The sequence below is a fragment of the Poeciliopsis prolifica genome, unplaced genomic scaffold, assembly GCF_027474105.1.
Source record: "Poeciliopsis prolifica strain line A6 unplaced genomic scaffold, Auburn_PproV2 SCAFFOLD012, whole genome shotgun sequence".
NCBI lineage: Eukaryota > Metazoa > Chordata > Actinopteri > Cyprinodontiformes > Poeciliidae > Poeciliopsis > Poeciliopsis prolifica.
The window spans coordinates 6,757,216-6,772,288 of NW_026562387.1; the positions used below are offsets into that span (position 1 = coordinate 6,757,216).

At 36.7% G+C, this 15,073-nt stretch overlaps 1 protein-coding gene across 7 annotated transcripts in view; it reads left to right on the forward strand.

Annotated features, from left to right (window-relative positions):
- The window catches only part of ctnnd2a (catenin (cadherin-associated protein), delta 2a), a 223,367-nt gene that overhangs the window by 117,004 nt on the left and 91,290 nt on the right, over positions 1 to 15,073 (forward strand). For 4 of the 7 annotated variants that reach the window (XM_055037745.1, XM_055037749.1, XM_055037747.1 and 1 more), the window contains exon 12: positions 640 to 1,018. In XM_055037745.1, the coding sequence (XP_054893720.1) occupies positions 640 to 1,018 (379 nt within the window). The remainder of the gene's footprint in view (positions 1 to 639; positions 1,019 to 15,073) is intronic. The other 3 variants (XM_055037748.1, XM_055037750.1, XM_055037751.1) reach the window with 1 other exon arrangement.

Sequence of the window (15,073 nt, forward strand, 5' to 3'; positions counted from 1 at the left end):
GCTATCACTCAGTTCCTGACGAACACATTTACGTTGCTTCTACGTGTGTGTGGGGATACGTGCGCGTGTGTGCGTGTGTGTATCTGTGTTGTAGTCTGCAGATAGCTTGGTCTGAATGACAGATGAGAGGTTCCTCCTTCATACAGTTTGTCTCCCTGTTTACAGCCGAAGAACAAAAGCCCCTAGACCCACATTAACATTTTGATATATCACCGATCCATAAACAATGTAGAGGGAAGAGGAAAGCTGCTGCGTCTGCACTGACTGTTTACATCTCTAAGCAAAACAAGATTTGATTTGCAGTCTAATGAACTATGATATTATGATTTATTATTTTTACATAAAATAACAGGTCATTTACATTTTGTGAATACCCTAAAATGCATTCTTTCTAGTTGATTTTCAGTACTTAAAATGCCATATAAAAGGATGCTGAGAAAATATTAAATCTAATCATAACATCAAATCTTAAACTCTGCATGTTTAAGTGTATTTTTCTCTTTAACAATTATTCAGAGCATTGAAATTGACTTGTCTTTCAATTAACTTGTTGAAACCTGCATTTCCTCTCCCTTCCTATACTTGCCTTTTTGTTCTTTCTTTCTCTCCTTCTCCTCCCTCCTTTCATGTCCTGTATAGAACTGATGATGCATGTCCATAGCCATGTCCGTGACCTAAGTTATGTCCTTTGTCCCTACTTTGCCCCCATAGCACCCTCTTCCCCTGGTGTCGACTCCACCCCTTTGCAGCGAACAGGGAGTCACGGCACTGGCACAGGTAGCTACAGCCGTGGTGGGACCAACAACTATGCCACGGTGGGGCCAGGATACACTTCAAGCGCTGGTGGAGGAGGCGTAGATGTTTACGGGTCAGACCCTTACGTGGCAGACCCCTACCGCACCCTGCAGTACTGCCCCTCGGTGGTGGAATCTCCTTACAGCAAGTCTGGGCCGGCCCTACCGCCTGAAGGAAGCCTGCAGCGTTCACCTTCCATCGACTCCATTCAGAAAGACCCAAGGTAGGATCAAACCCGTGATGTCCAGAGAGCTCCAGTATATGCGAGTGTGAAGAGAAAGTTTAAACATCACATATAAAATTGTACTAACATTTCACAATATTTTTCTAGGCGTACAGGTGCATCTCAAAGAATAGGGATGTGTGTTCCAGTGAGGCCTGTTTGTTGGATTAAAAGAACATTTTGTTTGAAACTATGTTTCATCAAGCCCGCCTTCTTGAATTCAAATTAGCTTTTATTGGTCTGGTGTAATATTCCAGTCTTCTAAGAAATGAAATGTCCCATTAACTGTAAGTTGATAATCACAATAATTGCCAGAATGAGAAGGTTAACAACACCAATGTGTACTAATCAAAATTATGTTTCGCTTACTTCAGTGAATTAATTTACTAAAATTAATAAATTTTTCAACAACATTCCAATTTTCTGAGATGCACCTGCATATGCTAATCATAACCACCGTCGACATGGGGGAAGAAAATGAACTCTCATAACCAAAACATTATTTTCACATCAACCAGCTTTTGAACAACAGTGACTCAGTGCACCAGCATGAAAATGATAGAATAAATAACTTGCTGAATGATCTGTTACTCGCTAAGCTGGAAAATCTTTGCCAAATGCTTGATTGAACCAACCAAAAATCCTTATTTCATAGAATTCAAAAATGTTTTTTTCAACACACAGGGGGGCCAGAAGTACTGCAGTGTTTTTACATAACAGATATGTTTTTGTTGCAAAATTCAATGCCAGTGCATTGAATTTTGCATCAACTCCTAACTCCTAAGTACACACCAATTCATTTTTTAAGGCACAAAAAGGTGCATTGATATGCTAAACAGAACAGGTTGTGTTAAGAGGTAGCCTGAAGATGCAAGAGTAAAGTTTACAAGAATGTAAGAATCAAAGCTGAGCAGTTCAGTGTTAGAAACGTGCTTGAAATGTTTTGGTTAGAAGAATTCAGTTAAAAAGTAAAGAGTTCCCAATCAAGATTGAATCATTTAAGTGTTTACCAAGTCAGTTGCATTCCAGGATCTGCATTCCTGCAAAGAACCTACTTGCAAAATTGCACAAAAGAGCTTTGTATATAACATTCTATATATCTTTATTAAAGAGCAACTGGTATAAAATCTTAAAAAGTAGAATGACATGTGAGAAAAGTTCAAATCATTCAACTAAGCCAATAATGACCCTAAAGCCAGTGTTTGAGATCAGAGCCTAGAAGCAGTCATGTTTATTTCCATGCAATAAACTTTGCCATGAAACAAATCTATGAGTCATATTGTGCTTCATCGTTAAGTGTAAAGTCGTTCATATAGACAAAAAAACAAATAAATAAATAATACATCACAGTGTGTTGCTTCCAGTCACACACCGGTTGCTATAGAGGCTCCTTTCATCTTCCTTAATGTCATGCTGGGTGTGAAAGAGCCCTACTGGGCCATGATCACTTTTATCCTCTTGTCTCCTCAATTAAGCGAAACTCCATCTCCATCTTTTTCTCATATATATTTCACTGAATACTTGATGTATAATTCCTTTAATTAAAGAGGGAGAGTGAGTGAGACGTGTGGATCAAATTTCAGCAGCAGCTATCAGTCACAGGAAGAGGTAAAGAATGGGGAGACAGAGAATGAACAGGATCAAAGACAGGAGAATGTCTGCAAAATGTATGCTAAAACGACTGAAGAATATCTATGTAGCACATAGATATTCCATTCTAGCTCCTCCAAATGTTTTACTGATGATGAGGTTATAATTTTTTATAAATTGTGATAAATAAAGATAAAATACATTCTACTATTTAAAGGGATATTTCTGGGATTTATCAAAATATAAATTGTATTTATAGAATAAAATGTATACAAGATATCATGGGCACGTTTCATAAAAATGTACCAGTTTTTTTTTTTTTTTTTTTTTGCTTTGTTTATTTATTTATTTTTTTTGCTCATCAAAACTCGGTGTTCTTTTAACTGGAGAAAATTAAAAGAAAGAAAAAAAAACCTGACACAGTTCAGGACTTGCAAAATGAAATTTACTTAGTAAATATTCATATTGTAATTTTCATTTCATTACATATGCATCTCAGTAAATTAGAATATTATTGAAAAGTTAATTTAATCCTGCAACTCTGTTCACTAGGTGAAAAAATATTTATAGATTAATAAAATACAGATAGGATAGATGTTTCCAAGTCTTTAATTATCTTAGCTATGATGATTTTCCACTTACAGCTGATGACATGCCATTTAAAATATTAGAATATTACATCAGACAAATAAAAAAATAAAAAATAAATAAAACATTTTAATACAGAAATGTGGCCCTAATAAAACTTTAGGTTTAAAAATACTTGTTTTAAGGTTACTGTTTTCAAAAGTTATTTTTAATTTGACAGACAGGCATCATCAAAAGGCATACAACTTGCAGAGATGTTTTTGCATATATTGGAAAAACTGAATCTAAACGATTAGATTATATCAATTTTACTTTGTATTATAAGTTAAATCATAATAAAGACATCGCAAAACAGAACCAGATGACGAGCAGTTGGCTTGGATTCGTTGCCATCTTATTAACTTTGGCCTCCCATGAACTGCAAAGGTAAGACAGAGTGCAGGAAAGTTGAAAACAAAATATGATAATGAGTGAATTTCATTACAATGCTAATTTACAATGCGAGATACCGAACCCCATGTAAACAAATTTAACCTCTATCTAATGCACTGAAACTGCCAGACAAAAATTCAGATACGTATGCAACATCCTGACTGTTCCTAATATGATTAATCAATTTGTTCAGAGTTTTGCTAATTGTTGTCTAGACACTGAGTGACTTTAGAGTAACTTTCATTTACTATAGACATAGTAGAAATTGTTGTGTGTGTGGTTTTGTGCACAGTGAGTTAGATGATTCTTAACAGAACTGAAGAAATTAAACATAGAGGTGTCCCTAACAACAGCTATTGTAATTAAAAAAAATGTTTTTTGGAATAATTTAGACCTTTATTTTATGTAGATTGTATTTTGATTTATGTTATATCAAAGAAAAAATAAACAAATATTCACACAGATATTTAAATAAAGCTTACATAATTATATGTGTGCATCGTTTATGAGCTTTCTGGTTTAGATTTGATTTATTTGGATATTTACATTATTTCCATAGCTAGGGAGATTTGAAAAACAATGAAGCAAAATGGATTTGGTTGACTTTACAAGCTCACCAAATATGCTTTTAAACTACTGGAGAAAAAAACAAAAAACAAACAAAAAACATCAAACAGGAAATGTGTCCAACCTTATAAAGTTGATTTCACAGCTTTAAAAATGTCTGATTGACTTTTCTCTTTACTCTTTGGTCTTTGTCTGTGCAGATGCTAATCATGTCTCAGGGATAAGGTGGGGAGATCTGTCATTTAAATGGTGGCTTTGCTCCTCCACATTGAATGGAGCGAGTTAAGATGGTATGAGCATCTAATGGATGTCTCCCTCCGGCAGGATTTCAATGCTCATCCCATTGAGAGGAGAACCCGGTGCAGACATAGAACTTCCTTTCCCTTTTAGCAATGGAGTGCCTGAGGGAGCCAAAGACTATGGATGGATAGAGAGATGAAGGGGATGGACATCCCATTAACTAATTAGATTTTTATCATCTTAGTCCTTCTAGAGTACGGTTTTATAGACATCACCTCGACCTCCATGTTTTTCATGATGCTCTTTGTTTGCCAAATTTTGACTTGAGAAAACATGAGCTAAAATCATATTGCCATCCACTTCTATGTTTTCATTTGTTGATATTTTATCAGTTGTCTTTCTTTTAGGGTGAGAACTCTGTGACTCCTTGGTGTAATGTATCAGATAAAGCCTCGCAAACCTTTGACTTCAGACCTATTGAGGATGACTGTCATCTGGAAAAACCTGGGTCTCTGCCTAAACTTTTGAATTCCACTGCACAATTCTGTCAGTGTGCTTAATATTATTGAATTGGAGCCATGTGTTACAGTTCTCTTTGTCATGAGGTTAAATTGCCTCCCACTCAGACTTCATTCTTGCTCTTGCTGTAATTGGATCTGGCTGAGCTAACATGAAATGCTAAATGAGTTAGCAGATATTGCAGACAAGGAATACTCTGAGTGAGGGCAGAGGTTATGTGTGCGTTGAGCAATGTGTTTGTGCTGCCAAGACCATGAGAAAGAGTGGGAAATGTACCTTTAGGACGGAATTGGGTTTAATATAGTTTTTCAGTGCGCTCTGTGTATTTTTGTGTATTGCACGTAAATGTTTAAGTGTATATTGTAACCAGTTCAAACTGTACATCAGTAGGCATGATGACAGCAGAGCACACATAGTAATAACCACTGATGGGTTGGAGTGCAAAAGGGAGACTATAAAGATGGAGGTGTAATATGTATAAGAATAAGATAGGAGGAGGATAGAAGAAATTGGGGAAAACGAAACTAGAGGGTGGGAAGAAGAAGGTAGATCTTTTGCTGAGGGAAAGTCAGAAACACGGGGGAGGATTTTAAAAGGGATGCAGATAGAATAAAAGCTGATAGCTAGATGACAATCACAATCTGAAAGACTTGGATAAACACAAAAAGTGAGAAGATACTTGTGCAGATCACTGTCTTTTTGATGTTTTGTTTATGCGTTCCCCTCGAAACACCCTCTGTGAAAAGAATCTCACCCCTGCTGGTTCTTCCCATCAAAACAAATGTTATAAATGACACGAAAAATGAGATTTATTTTCTCATGTAACCAACATACAAAACTGTTTTGAAAAAAATTGCTAACCAATAAAGAACAATAAAATAAGGATGCTTCATTCAGTAGCATTAAGTTAGAATGAGAGATGGAAATATGTTTAGGAAAGGAGATTGACCTTGGCAGATGGAAAGTGTGGAAAGTAAAAATGGCAACAAAAAACCCCAAACAAACAAAAACAAAAAAAACACAAAGGGAGAACAAGGTTAACATCAGCTCAGGGATGATGGGAATTGGGGACTAAAGATGTGAATGTTTGGTTTATTGTCTCAAAGCTTGGGAGCTTGAGAGGGATGAATCACCTTCTCCCAAAAACATCATAAGGAAAGAAATCAAGAAGTCCGGTGGCAGGTGGAGCAACTGTGACATACTGATTAAGAAGAATATTACTGAACTGCTTCAACTGTGGGCATAGGACTGACTCACAAGATGTACTCAAATAGAAACATGCAGTTTAAAATAAGATCAGACTTCCATAATATAAAACAGTTTGGCTTATTATGTCTGTCAATGAAAAAATATTTGCAGGACAGCGGTACTAATATAAAATCAAGAAAAAAAAAAAAAAATCAGTAGCAACATTTGTCAATCATTAAAAACAAAAGAAGCTCCATATGCTCCATAAAACTGTACTGCTGATAACAAATCGCTATTTATGATGTCGTGATATGATGTGATCTTCCGTGACATGTCATTGTCACCACTCGCTATTTATTGTCAGTGTCTGTTGGCTCGGAGCCGAAACACACTTCTCTATTTATGGAAAATCTTCAGTGGTCAGTGGTGACTCTCCACACAAAAGTCTGAGACTTACGAGTGGACTCCTTCAAGACTAATCAAATGCAATGTCACGAAGACGAAAAACAAGTACATGGGCTTTGATTAAAAGAATCGGGAAGACTAAAAAAGGAGACATTGTAGCTTTTCTGGCAGTTGGGTGTATATATCTTGATAAATGACAAAGTGAGCATATGCTTCTCTTACAGTCAGTGCAGAAGTAGATTGTTTGGTGTGTTTTACTGACATTTATGTAAACCTAAAAGTATAGAAGTCAAAGATAGAATGTTCTTACCTTCAGGAACTCCCTTAAGTCAAAGTAAGAATGAATGTTAATAAAAATGATGCTTATATACTATAGAATCATCCTTAAGTGACGGTGTGTGTGAAAGTTTCAGAGAGAAATATTACGTAATGGAAACACTGCAATTATCGATACAAGTCCTGTTTGTCCAGAGAATATTTTCTCTTGAGTGTTTCGAAATCACTTACGATTTTGTTGTTCATTGTTGTGCACAGAGCGTAATTCCTTTGGATGTCCAGTCCTTAAACCTGGACTCACTGACATTTTCAGTATGAGAATGAAGAATGCACTCCTGTCTTTTGCTTAGTCTTATTTACAATAATTGATGTCATAAAAACATCAGATGGATGGTATTATTTTGGTGATTCTGTAGATAGTTGAGTGTGAGGCTCCTAAGTACAAGCCAGAGTAAAAAGTTGAGTTGTCTATTTTATCCAGTTCTATTTTTTATTTTTTATTTTTTGACAACTAAATCTTGACCTAAGTGTTACCTGCTTGACTTACAGGCCAAACGCCATCTGTACCATCAGACAAAGGAAGACAAGAAAGGAAAGCTGAATTGTCATTGAGAGAGTGATAATTTTTTTTTTTTAAATGTGTTGATAAGTGGGTAGCTCAAGTCCAAAAGAGCAGAGGCAGGGAGGGTGGCAAGTGTGTGACAGTCACAGGGTGAACAAGGGATTTGAAGAAAGCAAAAAGAAGGGAAAGACAGAGACAGAGGAAGGAGGACACACTCTGTTGGCTCTCAGCACGGCCCAGGGGTAATTTCCTCTCCACATGAGAAATGCATGCTGGGATATGAAATCACCTCCAAGGGAGGGTAATGATGCATTGCCAGAACCTTGGCCCTGAGGCACAGCTGTGTGGATGCGCCAGTGTTCCTGTGTGCGCGCTCACACAAATCTGTGTCCTGGCCGTCATCCCTGCCTGTTCTGGGTAAATTGCCCATTGTAGTTATTTTCCTTTTCCGAGGTGGCCTATCTGCATGCATGTGTGTGTGTGTGTTTGTGGGAGTGCGCGCCTGACCTTGGGATAATAAGACTCTGTGCCTATCCCTGTGCTTGCTATGGGGAACTTCCATCTTAAATCTGAAGCCAGAGAGGGGAAGGAAGAGCAGAGAGAAAGTGTGATAAATGTGCTTAGGGTGGCTATAATGCAGTAATAGTGAGAGGCACATCCCCTCCCAATAGATCTTAATGTTTGACCTTAATCAAAATAAGAATGAACTTAAAACAAACAAACAACAAAAGAGCTCCAATGTATTTAATAGAGTTCAGCTGATTTATTTTTGGGAACACAAGGTTCATCTCAGTAAATTGGAACTTTTGTTTCGGTCTTGTCAAATTAAAAGTAACGTTTGTAAATTACAATCCCTAACCATAAATTCTATTTTATATTTTCATTAGCTTTAGGTGGAATTTATCATAATTAACTGGAAGAAAGTCTGGAAAACATTAGTATGCATATAAAAAAAAAGATATAAACATGTTTTCCTTTTATGAATTGAGTTCCTAAAACAAAAAACTTTTACATTTTGCGTGAATTACTTGTATAAATATTAACGACATAAGTTTTTTCTACTTTTCTGTTAATTTTAAATTTTTTTACATTTTGGATCAGCAGCATTATAGCAACATTTCAAATGTTAGTCTCCTCTTGTATTTCCTGTAGCTTAAATAAACCAAGATAAACTCTAATACTGCCACAAGGCTGTCAGTGTTTCGTAATCTGCTATGTCCCATGGTAGACTGACCTGGGCTCTTCAAAATGTTAAAACAGAATATGTTTTATCGTGTTTTTTGTTTTAACTGTTATTTGCTGGAGTCTTACCATCCAATATGGCAGCCTGAATGAACAACCAAACATGTTGTTTCTTTTTTCAAACAACTTTTGTCCTTCCTCTCTTGTAATGAAAATAGCCGGGGGCCTTTTTCCTGAAGTTACAACTTTGACATTAAAGATTATTATCAGATTGACCTGTCAACTATTGACATGGTTCGTTCACTGAACAGAAAATAGATCAGACTGTTACTGTCCAACCCACTGATCAATGATCGACGATCATGGTTAATCGAATATAGAATTTGCTGGGTTCCGGTCACCAGCTGATTTCTTTGTGCATCTTTATTATTGACAGAATTTCTATATGTACAGCAGCTAAACATCAATTTCTTATTTATTGTGATGTGTTGGTAAACGGCCATAATCTGCTTTTACCTCAATTATTTCATAGTTATTTGAAGGCAGTTAATGACATTAACTACCTACATTACATTCAATCCTCTTTACATACATTTACACACACACAAAAAAAAGAGACAGGAAAGCACACATTAAATAAATATTAATACGCGATTATACCACTGTCATGGTTAGCGATTTTGTGGGGGGGGAGAAATGCTTTCCATTCCTCTTCCTCCTACCATCCCTGCTGCTGGCCTGTCTGCTGCCTCTGATGGTATTTGGGAGGGATTATATGAAAATGTCACAGCAGCAGAATTACTGTATATGTTCTCAGCACACTGTGCTTCATCTTGCTACCTCTTAAGCTCTCACTTGAGAGCATCATAGCGTGGTGCTTACATGTTCACAGAAAACGTTACACTGTCGAAACCAAGTAATAAGAGTAAATGTTCATTTTAGTCAACAGTAGTACCTTACATAGAAATATGGTATAAATTTGATGAAAAAGGTAATAATAGTTTTAATGTTTTAAGTTAAGCATCATTTAAAAGTATTTGATGAAGTTGTTATAGCTGTATTTTTTTTTTCTTGGTGTGCTTGTGGCTGTGGTAAAGCATTAATATATTTTGCAGATACGTTCACCGGTTTAGTTCAGCTTTAGTGTCCGTTTACTACAATCTTTTTTCTTCAAGCAAGGTTTTCTGGCAAATATGCTGCAGTTGTAAAATAGTCTTTGGACAGGGGTGCAGATTTAAAGGTCAATGAGTTGTGCATCTCTTGGATGTTGACCTTTCAGCTAAATTGCTTGCTGAAAATCAAGCACTGCACCTCTTAGCAGGCTGATAAAGTACTGACCAGCAAAATTAAAGCCGGATTTGACAGAGGAGTTCGACAGAAGTTAATAGAATCAGCACATCTGGAGCCATTAGGAGGAAGTCAGGTTTGTTAAATAAATCCTCACAGAAAGAGAGGGGGGAAAAAAAAGTTCGTTATTGTTGCCGTGTTCATTTAAAATGATAACTCTGGCAGTTCCTTGTTGAAGATAATCACATTTATCTGTGCAGCTGTGTCGGTATTCACCAGCTGCAGTGGCACAAAAGCACCTGCACTTCGTAATTATCTCATAATACATCCCTGTGGAAGTGTGCACACTAAAATAAAACACTTAATACCCACTCACAGTGATGCACACATGTGCCCACAGAAGCTCGAGTCAATATTTGCTGCGGTCTAAGTTTCTCTTTGTCATGCTCATGAAAGGAGCCTGGCAGGTATGATGGCAAACAGTTTACAAAAATGAAAGCTTGAGATCAGCCATGGGGAAAATAAGTCATCCATATTTCAGTTTGCATGTTTCATTCATTAACAACAACAACTGGATCTTAAAATAAGATAATTACAACCTCAGAAGAGTGTTTATATGTGGCATATTACACTGTGACTATTTTTTTTTTAAGTGTGTGTGTAGTCCTTGGCTTAAACATAGGAGAGCTATAACTTAGCAAGCAGACACTCAGTATCACTATGGTCTACCTCTGGGTGTGAGCAAAGCAGCGAAGGCCTCTTAAGTGATGAGGCCTCAAGGTCGAGACTCTTGAGCAAAGGGTTCTATAAAACATAATGTGAAGCTCTGAAACTGAAGTCTTGCCACTACAATGGTCTGAGTGCAGATACTCTTCGCCCAAAGATGCATTTATAGTTGAACATCACTGTTAAGAAACCTGCTATAGATTGTGAAGCGAATACAATTTGAGAGTTTGGGATAGATTTGCAAAGTGTGGAATTTAAATGGAATTTGTGGTTCAAAAGGCATATCCAATAAAGTGGGCTTGTCAGCTTTATTTTTTTGGTCAATTTTCTGAAAAATACTGGGATTTTTAATAAGTCAATTATACATGGGATAATTCTACATGCATAAAGTAATAAGTAATGGATTTATGTAACATGCAAGGTTCCCTTTTACAGTTTGAATTCCAAAATAATGTAAATAATTAGAAGCTAAATTAATCCGTTTGTTTTATATTTGATGTTCTTCATATATGAAGAATATGAAGAATAAGTATAAAGAACGAGTACAGAATGATTTGTATACTTTCAGAACTTAAAGAATAAGTTCTAAACTACATTTAGCCACAAAAATATACTTAGAATAAGTTAATATTGAAAATGTATTTTAAGAAAAGCTGAGCCATTACGTCATTGTTTTTAAACTTGCAAGATCGTAGGGATACATAACAAAATAAAATTTAAACATTATATATAATAGCAGACTTGTAAATAGATTCTTCAGTTCCTAAACTGTCTGGCCTAACCTGGACCCCAATTATATAGCAGTACATTACCTAACCTTTGTCTAGAAGGTTAAAGATGTTTAGTATAACAAGAAGCTTTGCTTTTGACTATTTATTTTTATTCCAAGAATAAATTCCTTGTGATGCTGAAATTAAATCACTGAGTCATGAAAAAAATAACACTGACGCATCCCAAGAGTTCTGACTTGATTTAGAAGCACTCCTCCAAATGTATCCATCCCTCTATCTCTATCCCTCTTCTCTCTCCATCCCACCATAATACCTCTGCAAGCAGAGACCTCCTGACAGTGAAAATGGGTGGACCGGTGCAGGCATTCATCCAGCATCTGAAGTGTTTTCTCTCTTTGCTTTCAGTCTAAACACACGGTTCTCCTACACTCCCTCCTGCTGTCCTTTGTGTCTATTTAGGTGGCAGGTCTCTTCTTTTCTTTAAATCCCCTCACTTCCATTCCTCTCTTTGTCTCCATCAATCCTTTCTCATTCCTCCTCGCTGCACACTGTGAAGTGATTCTAGCATGCAACAATAGTCCAATGTGTTTGTCTGAATCTGAGTGTACATTCCTCTTTGTGTGCATGTTTTTCCACCTCATATAATCAACAAAGCCCACTGTGTCAGCCAGACACATTCTTTGCTGTGTGTCGAGCCAAACACTGGTCTTGATCGAATGATTACAGGAGTGAAGTGAAAGAGAAAAAAAAAAAAATAAATATATATATATATATATATATATATATGGTGAATTGAGAAAAAGAAGCAGGGCAGCCCCTCCTCTGAGTCATTAAATAGTGTTGATATTGTTTCTGCCCCTTTAGTGAAGGTGTGAGTGTGTCGAATGCTGCCTGTGCTTCTGTGGTCATTCACTCTAGCAGCTACAAGTAAGTGAATTCATGCGTGATCGCGTTTGCTTTTCCCAAGTGTGCATTTTGTACATTTTGAGTGCTGTTCGCATCAGTTGGCTGATTTTTGCAGTCTTGAAATGCCATTTATTAATGCCTAGGCCAGAATTTTATATATGCTTCTTATCACATTTATTTATAATGAGCGTCACAGTGACACAGTCCCGATTTTAATTAGTTATGTGATAATATACGCAACAAACTGCAATCATTCAAGCTGCTGTTACTGTTGCCAAGTTCAGCTGTGGGGTTTCACCTTATTGTTTCTTAGATGCTAAACAAGCTGCAAGCTGTCATGGAAGCCTTGCTCCAGCTAGGTAGTAATTTCCTTCCTACTCCATTTTGTGTATTACTTTCACTTTGCAAGGATGAGTGAGCTGTAGAAAATAAAAGTTTTATTACCAAATGATACCACTTCAGAGGATGCAGTCATTTGTGTCATTGAAACATTGCTCAGTGAATATCAGGCAGGCACCAAATAAACAGACAACTCTGATCATTTGAATCAATAAGGGGGAAAATGAAATTTCATAGCTGCCATCAAGCATTTTTTTAGAAAAAGTGTTGAATATGTGCTGGCATAAAATTCCCCATCCTTATATCCTCTTATTTATTTATTTATTCATTAACCCGGGGAGATAATGAAGTCTGTTATTTTGTGTGAGCTCAGTCACCTTGGTATGTCTGTTCACATCTGCTGTTTTAATTGTCATAACTAATTTTAAAATGCTGTGAGGAATTTTCAAAATCAGTCCTGCTAAGGGTAAAGTTGCTGTATGCCATTGTAATCTACAACTATATGCATGTACTACAGTTTATCTAATAGTTGCAGATAACGCAACTATATGCATCATCTATAGTTATTACTGAATTTCATGGTGATATACAATTTAAATCGTCAATACTTTTCTTTTTCTATTGACGGTGTACTCTCCACATCAGTGTACAAAATGTGCATTTGTGAGAGTGAATAGGTAAATGTAGGTCGAGTATAAAGCACTTTGAATGGCCAATACGACTGGCAAAGCACTACATATGTTCAGTCCGTTAAACGGTTTGCTATTTAATACAATAGATTGGTTTGAATCTATTGTATTAAATGTTTTCGTTTCCTCCAAATGCTTACTAATCTGCCTTTATAAATTCAGATGAGGTGATGAAAATCCATGTAGTCAAAAACATACCTGGAGTGTTGCTTTCACTCAATGAATTAGTTGTGGCCACTATTCCAGGTGCCTAAACTTTTTTTTTTTTTTTTTTTTTTTTGTCATAACAGCTGAAGGTAATAGGTACTTTAAATGGCAATGTGTGCCAGGAGAATATATTGTAACCCCATGTTTGAGACTTGGCATGAAACTTTCCCTTTTGAGAAAGTTTTTTTTTTTTTTTTTTCCATTTAACCTTTATTTAACCGGGAAAGATTAAAATCCTTCTTTCTAAGGGAGTCCTGTATTATAGTGGCTTAGGTTATCACGACAGCTAAGCTGCTGCTAGAGGATATACTGACCAGTTTTCTTCTACGACTCTGCAACTTTATGCATTATTGGGGCCTGCCCATTGCAATGTATAAGGAGAGCAGTGACTGACTTGCAAAGCAAGTCAGTCACTGCCTCCATGCATTGCATGGCAGGCACCTATTAATCTTCACCCAATAGAATGTCTCTTTATTATTATTATTATAACTTATTCTTCCGTAGACCGGAATGCGGCTCGCACCGCTGCGAGCCCACCCACAAAAGTGGTATCAAAACGTGCGGCTTGTTCCCGGCATTGGAGCTATTACTTTTATGGGGAATCGGCGTTACGACGGCGACGTAAAAAGCGAAAAACGAGCGAAATTTCCAACTGCCGAAACGCAGAGCATAACTGCCACCAACTGCCGCTCCGCTAGAGTGAAAAATGAAGTGAATTTCTGACCCCAAATAAATTTTGAAATCGCCGTCACGCCCACAAATATCGTGCAATCGGTCTCAAACTCGGTCATGACATAGATACGAATGTCTGCTCCGGTAAAATGTTTTCAAAATTTTTCTAGGGCTTACGGTTTTTTGTCAAGGTGCTTTAGAGCAAAATCAAGTTCCAGCCTAACTGACGCTCTCCACCATATATTTTCATACTTTTCTGGAAAATTTCAGACCTCAGCGCACACCATTTTCTCTCATCGCTGTAATTACTATGAATGAGCTACAGATATGATTTGCAGGACTATCGGAGACAAAAAATAGCTCTCTCATATGCTTCAAACGGTTTTCCGATACGTATCACGGTTTCCGAACGGCAAGGAGTTGTTCGGGCTGCTTTTTCCATTATAACTGACTGTGCTGTCTCACAAAGATAGAAATCTGTCTCTGCCTCACACACATGACAGTTGACCTCTTTAGAACTACAATGACTGCAGGTTAGAACTACAACATGGCGGAACACTCAGTGCCTACAAAATAGGCCAGAGCTGATTGTCAGAACTACAACATGGCGGAACTGTCAGTTAATACTGAGGAGGAATGAGCTGGCCTTTAGAATTACATTGTGTTTGGGCTTTTTATAACTGATTTTAAGCAACCATTGTTACACACAGTATGTGTTTGGACATTTTAAATTAAGCTTAATGAAAATTTCAAAATAAAAGCCCTGAGATTCTTTTATATCACGTAATTGCTCTCTTGGGCATTATGTGACTTTTTAACAAAACCACTGTTAAACTTTGGATTATTTTGGACATTTAAAATGAAGCTTAATGAAAATTTCAAAATAAAACCTTGAATATTTCTCTCAGGCCTGTCAGAAAAACTAACTTCTTCAAGCATTTAGAATTAA